Source organism: Gadus macrocephalus, chromosome 11, assembly GCF_031168955.1.
Source record: "Gadus macrocephalus chromosome 11, ASM3116895v1".
In the NCBI taxonomy this organism is placed as follows: domain Eukaryota; kingdom Metazoa; phylum Chordata; class Actinopteri; order Gadiformes; family Gadidae; genus Gadus; species Gadus macrocephalus.
The window spans coordinates 15,831,408-15,839,749 of record NC_082392.1 but is presented as its reverse complement, the minus strand read 5'-3'; the positions used below and the strand labels follow the sequence as shown (position 1 = coordinate 15,839,749).

The following is an 8,342-nucleotide window of genomic DNA, read 5'->3' as shown; positions in this document are numbered from 1 at the left end:
ATAACATGGTGGGGGAATGGGCTTACTGACACACCTTTTAGAGAAACCTTTAGAGAAACCGAGGCACTCTGATCAATAAGGGTGATTGAGCCGCACCACTAAATGGAAGATTAAGAGCTTATGCATACTCTTAGGCTTCCTGTCTGAAATGCTGTCGCCTCAAGAAAATCCCTGCATTATGAATAAATAATAATCAGTAAAACAGGCTTGTATGTATATGTCTGTATGGATGGGGAAGGAAGACGGGTGAATGATTTGCATTTGGCAGAGGAGCGAGAGAGGCCTAGAAAGTGGCTTTAAAAATCCCTGTCACAGAGAAGTCCCTCTGATGTATGCCATGTGAATGTGTTCACCCTGGCAGGTATTATCTACAGTGGTCCTGCCAGGATGACGTCTTCTTCAGAGGATGACACCGGCGCAGGAGAGAAGCCTGCAGACTAAGAAAAACAGAATTTATTACAAAACGGCTTGCATGAGAGTAATTCGCTGTTGGATACGATGAGGAAGATTTGTTATAAGGGTACACGCTAGAGAATTGGACATAGAGAGAGAGAGAGAGAGAGAGAGAGAGAGAGAGAGAGAGAGAGAGAGAGAGAGAGAGAGAGAGAGAGAGAGAGAGAGAGAGAGAGAGAGAGAGAGAGAGAGAGAGAGAGAGAGAGAGAGAGAGATTAGAAGAAAGATGAAGACCTATACAATGGATATGCTGTAAATGGAGGCCCCTGATTGCACCCAAAGCAACCGTTGTCATGAAGACAAAAAAAACACATTATCTCACACGGGTAATCATTTTTATTACCGTTCCGGGAAATTTTGTCACTTGGCATTTCATTGCCATTTTAAATCCTTCACATTTATCTTACGTTAGTTGTGGTCACAGAAAGCAAATGAAAAAGACAGTTACAAAAAAGCAAAACAGCATTAGTGCGTTATGGCAACCATTCCTCAATTAAAATGTGTTCATGTTTAAATATGCAAATCTAAATCTCATTAGACTTGGGTAGTGTGTGTACTGCTACTGTTGCATATAGGTTTTCTAGTTTGCTCGAAGGTAGAAATACACTTTGTAATATACTCACTCAAACATCTTAATTGTGGCCGGTATTGTCCCTCTGTATCGGCACTTGGAATCCCTTTATAATAATAAGTTACAGTGTTATGAAGCATATTAATATTAAGCACCCCTTGGAGTTGTTTAATGTGGAGCAGTCAGCTCTTAGCATCTCATTGAGGAAGAGTGACTCATAATTGTTCATTATACAAGGCCTCAATTTAGAGAGTCTTGGGAACTAGATGACAAGGAGAGAAAGCATACATAAAAAGAGGGTTGCAGAGAATTGCTGTTAGAGAATAAATAAGACAAAGTGAGGTGTAATTTTTCCTTTCCAGTTCTTAGAAAATACAGCCCTTAAGTTTTCACCATTCCATTGTAATATATTTTGGATCGGTTTGTGTGAATAAAATCATGCTGAGCTAGACCATGGCTTCTTTGATATTTGCACGAACCAGCAGAATCTTAAGAGGGACTGCATTATTTAACCACACCATTTTTTAAAACGTGAGCCTCCCAGTGCCATAAATCTCTTATATATATATTCCTTTGCACCAGTCGTACCTCTTCCATGATGATATCAAATATAACCATCTAAAAAAATGATAATACCTTATAGGTGTGAATGATTACTTCCTTACAGTGTGGAGTTAAGATGCTCTGGAAGTGGGCCACCGACTCTCTTATGTGCGAGGAAGCGGGAGCGAGCCCAGAAAGGTAGACAAGCGAAAGGTGAGTGAGAAAGTGCACTGGGAGACGGAAAGAGCTGCAGAGCACTACAGAGAGACACAGAGCGAGAGAGCAAGAGACAGAAGACCACCTTGAACTGTCATAGGCACTTAGTTGTGGTCAGACAGGAGCCGTGGCAGAGGCCACACACTCCTGGCAGAAGCACCAGCACCCAGTGTAAACGTAGTCTCTGCTGCTGCTGTACACGGGTCAAAGACAGGACAACGTCCTTAGAAACAGAGGCGTCCCAGGAGATACTACTATGTGACCGAGTGTGTGTGGGTGTGTGTGTGTGTGTGGATCCGAGTGAGTAAGTACGGGTGCGCATATGTGAGTATGTGTGTGTCGGTGAGGTTGTGGGTTTGCGGAGGGATAAATGAGCAAAGGAAGGACAGAGAGAGAGAGAGAGAGGGAAGAGAAGGAGCAAAGAGGTATACAATATCCTACACTGCTGCCAAACTCAGTTGAAACGCTATATAGCTGCAATCAGAGCCACATAGCCACAGAGCCCTGCCTGAGATCTGCAGAGCCCGGCGTTACTGGTTTACCTCAGCATTGCAGGACAAGAGGACACTGTCACTGGATATTACCATGTGGACCACTGACCCTCACGTCATAACATCTGACTGGATGGCCAATGTCCTGCACACCCCAAGGGCAAACTGGTTTCCTGTGTGTGTGTGTGTGTGTGTGTGTGTGTGTGTGTGTGTGTGTGTGTGTGTGTGTGTGTGTGTGTGTGTGTGTGTGTGTGTGTGTGTGTGTGTGTGTGTGCATGGTATTTGTGCATGTTATGTGTACATGTTACGTGTGTGTTATATGTGTGGGTTATGTGTGTGTGTGTGTGTGCGTGTGCGTGTGTGTGTGTGTGTTTGTGTGTGTGTGTGTGTGTGTGTGTGTGTGTGTGTGTGTGTGTGTGTGTGTGTGTGTGTGTGTGTGTGTGTGTGTGTGTGTGTGTGTGTGTGTGACCGTTGTGTGGTGCATGCAGCATTTCACTGCTGGGAGACATACACATTAAATATGAATAGCTGCCTCAGTAGTAAATGGAGGCTCTAAAAGTTCTTCGGCACAAATTAAAAAGGTATCCAGAACGTGTGACCCAAGCCCCTAAGGATCTCCACCCTTCGGTTTAACGCTCTGCGGCTTTTCTTCCATTTATTTCGAAAATGAGAAGAATTTCCTTTGAAATAGTTTCTCTGTGTCTATTATCAGCTTATATCAACCATTATGTGGACACAAAAAATAGTTTCCAAGCTGCATGAACACTTTTCCAGGTCAGTCCTATGTGCAGACTTACACAATAATAAATGGCTATGTTGACAAAAACATGTAACGCTGTATATGCAGGCTACTGCCAGAAGATATTCATGTATATGGGTTACAGACAAAAATAGCATGTCAACATTTTAACGTTCTTCACGTGCCCTTGAAAAGGAAGAGCAGTGTTCAAATGCACTTAATGCTTTTTTAAAGATAATCAAGTCACAGTTTCTTCCACATCCACTTCCAAATGGGTGTTGGACTGGCTGGGACTCGCTCTGGCCACCAGGTTGATGGAGCCGTACAGTTTGGTGGACCTCTTGGTGTAGGCCAAGGCCTTCCTCCTGTACACCTCCCCCTTCCACATGGAGATCATAAGCAGGATGGAGAGCACCACGCCGCCCAGCGTGAGCAGACACAGCCCTGCGATCACGCAGCGGTCCAGGTGGGCTCCCACCCGGGCGCCCTCCCTCTCCAGCCTCTCCATCTCTCTGGCGGACACACTCTCGCGGTCCACCGCCACGCCGCGGGGCACCACGTACGATATGATGACCAAGGAGATCCCTGTGACGAGGAATGTCACCGCGCAGACAAAACCTTGGTCTAAAGAGGTCTCGAAACTGTCCCCGAAGGAAAGATCCTCGAAGGATAGTTCTGGCAACGACTCGGCACCGCAGGGGTTGTCGCCATTGCACGTGGCTTTGTGGTTACCTTTGCGACTGGAGTCTGGGCTCGCCAGTCGAAGGTTTACATTCTCATCGACGTACGTAAAAGACGTCTCCAATTCCTCGTCGCAGCAAACTATGACTTTCTCTTCCGCTAGGTGACCTAGTCTCACCTCGCCGCCACCCCCTATGTGTGGCGCCGTCCTTGGTGCTGAATTACACCATCCCTGGCAGGCCCTGCTCGTGCTGCAGTCGCGGTCTTTCGACGGGAGTCCTCCTGTTGAGTTGTCCGTCCTGCGCATGTGCAGAGCGCTGAGAACCCATGCAAGGACATTCGTCGGATCGTATTGTCGCGCATCCTTGTCTGAAAGTAGCTCTTGAGAAGCCATCCGCTTCAACAGCAAGCTGACTCACTCTCAATGTGTCCTCAGCACAGCATCGTCCACACCATTCCCTGATAACGGAAGATAAGTTTTGCGTTAAAAATAAACAACTTTAATTGCAACATCGTTGCAAAGTGTCTTGGCATCGTTTAATGTAGGCTATAAGGTGTGCACACACAGCTACACTGTAGTGTTAAAGGGCTACACTGATAGTTCTGTCAGCTTGTTTTATATAAATCCACGGGTCGTTAGGTAAATGCGCTTTAAGCACTGTGAGTAGCCAACATTAATGGGTATCCAATTTAGAAAACGACCCACGTAAACCGAGATTATAGGCTTCATCCACCAGTATCCTTATTTTGAAACGCACAAAATCTAGCCTGCATGCGTGTCTATATAACTTGAACGCAGAGAGAAGTGTAGCCCACTTCCAACAACGGTCGAAAGCTTTAAGCCTTTGGCATACGATACATTATGTAGACCCACTCGTTTGCAATAAAAATTATAATAAGAATAATGTAGGCTACATAAGGTAGTATGCCCATACTGCTGAATCAAATATTACAATCCATGCTGGGGTAAAAAATAAAGAAAAAAGAAAAGGCAGCGACTTACTCCGTTCATTTAATTTATCCCGCCTCGTCCTCTCCTCGTTGAATCATGGTGGCTATCAGCAGGCTCTGAGTTTAATCAGAATGTGTTTATATTCACCCGCCCCGTTGCTGTGGTGTTAGCTGCGAGGGGAGCTTATCCAGTCCCTCCCACGCACGCTTTTATCTCCTGGCTGTGGGTTCCCTAGCCGCTCGAGCTGCTCCCGCCTCCTGGTGTACGCGAGCAGGCGATTGAGATCACACGCGCAGCCGTTATCTGCGAGATGCACCCAAGCGGAATCATGGGACTTGAAGTGAATGTTTCAGCCACGACGCGTATCGTGTAGCCTACGTTGCAACACTCAAGATATAGCTTGTACTACCCACAGGCAGGGATGGATTTAAATTCATTATGTTGCCTTGCCCGATTTCATCATATCATATTGATGTTTGTTCCGCACCTAGTTCAACTAAATGTTTTTACCTGTTCCTAAAATCAATAGGCCTACTAGAACTTCATCTGGATAAAATTCGGGATACTGTTGTAGGCTATAGCCGTAGGTTACCATAGCGCAATTCAAACAACAAACTGCAAGTATCATTGCATCACCATCTGTTCGTGTAGCCATTGAAGATTAGCGGTCACCAGGCTCTGTCAAAGCCAGCCTTTAATCCACAGATCTGAAACGTCGTCAGATATTGAGCCTCTTCGTGAAACAAGATTTAATCTGTTATGTCTGAACTTTAGCTCTTCCCCTCACCATCTTTCAATATCTGTAAATTAACGTCTAGACAAGCATGCTCATGGGAGATGGTAACCTCTTACAGTAAATACTGTATCGCCAAGCACATACAGGTCTGGTGGTTTACACTTCTTCAAACGGAAGATCATTTTACACTCCCGCCTTTCTTACATCTTATCACAAGCAGATAATGGCTACAAAATATGGCCACTGGTTTGTTGGGTGTAGCATCCGCCGGCTGCAAAGATTTGGCTTCTTCCCCAAAAAACAACCCTTAAACAGATGAGAGCGAGAAAGAGAGAGAGCGAGAGAGAGAGAGAGAGAGAGCGAGAGAGAGAGAGAGAGAGAGAGAGAGAGAGAGAGAGAGAGAGAGAGAGAGAGAGAGAGAGAGAGAGAGAGAGAGAGAGAGAGAGAGAGAGAGAGAGATTTGTGTACCAGTGTGCACTTGGTTTAAATGCAGAATATGGTACCTCATGAACATAGCACAGATCCACAGAACACACACTTTGCTGGTACAATGCAGGGATGGAGATAGTAAAACAGAGTGCAGGAGAGTGACATGACAAATGGCTGAGTGTGCCAGTGGTAAGAACAGAAAATCTGCCACTACCTGCAACAGTGCAACACTTTTCCTGTGGATAAGTTCATAGGACTCCAGGCTGTGTGTGTGTGTGTGTGTGTGTGTGTGTGTGTGTGTGTGTGTGTGTGTGTGTGTGTGTGTGTGTGTGTGTGTGTGTGTGTGTGTGTGTGTGTGTGTGTGTGTGTGCGTGCGTGCGTGCGTGCGTGCGTGCGTGCGTGCGTGCGTGTGTGTGTGTGTGTTTTTTTTTTTGGGGGGGGAAGGGGAGGAAAGGCTGTTAGTGGCTATGGTTACTGCCTTCAACTGAAGTGAAAGACCATTGCTGTACTGAGACAGAGTTTGGCTTGTGTGACCAAGCAAATATTCAGTGTTGCATTTTGCAACAAACATCAGTCTGGCCTTGGCTGGGTAGCAACTGATTTCCACATATGGGTGTGGTTTTGGATTGTTCAGACTAACAATCAGACTAAATAAATAAGTGACACTCCTGTTGGAGGTCAAGCAAAAAATTACTCTCCTCTAAGAAAACCCTTCCTTACATATTTCTGCAGATCTTTTAACATTGGGCTAATTTATGTTACAGTTTTTTTCGATTGCTTAAACACTAAAATCAAAAGTATGACACTATTATCAAAACCTTACACTCAAGGATCATAACATGAGCCCAGATCTGCACCACTATGAGCACAATGTCAGCTTCACACTTTTTGCAAAACAATACACACAGTGATTTGCAAAACACTAAACACACTTAACATACATTACACACAAAAATCTATCATGAAGTCACGTCCTTGCAATACCAAAGCACTGACTGTCAAATTACCACACCGTCCAACCAATTGGTTCAACACAGTCATCAGGTGTGCAAACACTTGTTTGCTTAATTGCAGACACAACAATCAGGTGTGTAAGCACTATAAAAAGCAGTAGGGGAGTTCAGCGTTCTGCAAGCACAATGGAAAGAGTCAGAGAAAGAGTAAGACGACGACGAGAACGAGGAGGAAGAGGAAGAGGAAGAGGAAGACAAGAAGGTGCTCAAAGAGGACCGAATCTGACAAATGAGATCCGCGCAACACTGGTTGACCACGTTGTCAACCACGGCCTGACGCTGAGGGAGGCTGGACTGCGAGTACAGCCAAATCTAAGCCGATATACAGTGGCAAGTGTGATGAGAACATTTCGACTGGAAAATAGGTATTGTAAAAATATCATCATATCAAAAACATCTGCACGGTTTCAGTCACTGCTTACAGTACTGTATTCTATGCACTATCAGCACTTCTGTTACCTTTTCCTGTGAAATTACTGTACTATTGTATACTGTTTTTTTTTCTACATAGGATTGAGGGTCAGGGACGACAAGGGGGAAGGCCTCCTATGTTCACAGAACAGCAAGAGAGGGAGATAGTAAACATGGTTTTGGCCAACAATGCTATAACACTCGAGCAGCTCCAAGCTAACATTGTCAATAACCACGCCATTTTCAATGAAATCCATCAGGTCTCAACATCAACACTGGCACGCATCCTAAAAAAGAAACGTATTCAAATGAAGCAAATTCATCGAGTGCCTTTCGAGCGCAATTCCGAAAGGGTAAAACGACTGCGGCATGATTATGCAGAGGTATGTATTCACTTTAGCAGTGTGATCTTGCATACTGTCTCAGTTTTTTTTACTGTACTGTAATATGTATACTAGATCTACACTGAACTACACAATTTTGCCGGACACTGTTTTTCAGAGAGTTTTACGAATGGATGGAGAGGAGATCCAGCATGAGTTCATTTACGTAGATGAGGCTGGGTTCAACCTGACGAGAACACGAAGGAGGGGAAGAAACATCATTGGCCACAGGGCTATAGTCAATGTCCCAGGGCAACGTGGGGGTAATATAACACTCTGTGCAGCCATTACACAGAATGGGGTCCTCCACCGCCATGCCCATATGGGCGCTTACAACACAGCACTCGTACTTGCATTCTTGGACCAATTGCGCAACATAACAGCAGCAAATCAAATGAATCATATGCAATACATTGTTGTCTGGGACAATGTGTCTTTCCATCGCTCTGCTCTGGTTCAGAACTGGTTTCAGCAACATCCACATTTCACCGTCTTATATCTTCCACCATACTCTCCATTCCTCAACCCTACAGAAGAGTTTTTCTCGGCATGGCGGTGGAAGGTATATGATCTCCGTCTCCAGGCTGAGGTACCCCTCATCCAAGCCATGGAGGAGGCCTGTGACCAGATGGAGGTAGCAGCAATGCAAGGATGGATTCGTCATTCAAGACGTTTCTTTCCAAGGTGTCTTGCTAATGACAACATTGCCTGAGATGTTGATGAA

At 45.1% G+C, this 8,342-nt stretch overlaps 1 protein-coding gene across 1 annotated transcript; it reads right to left on the bottom strand.

Annotated features, from left to right (window-relative positions):
• Positions 1-2,602: 2,602 nt before the first annotated feature.
• On the bottom strand, positions 2,603-5,170 carry LOC132467741 (transmembrane protein 74). Its single transcript, XM_060065261.1, has 2 exons — positions 4,698-5,170; positions 2,603-4,153 (listed from the first exon to the last, which is right to left on the bottom strand). The coding sequence occupies exon 2, from the start codon at positions 4,086-4,088 to the stop codon at positions 3,252-3,254; it is 837 nt and encodes a 278-aa protein (XP_059921244.1). The 5' UTR covers positions 4,089-4,153; positions 4,698-5,170; the 3' UTR covers positions 2,603-3,251.
• Positions 5,171-8,342: the final 3,172 nt, after the last annotated feature.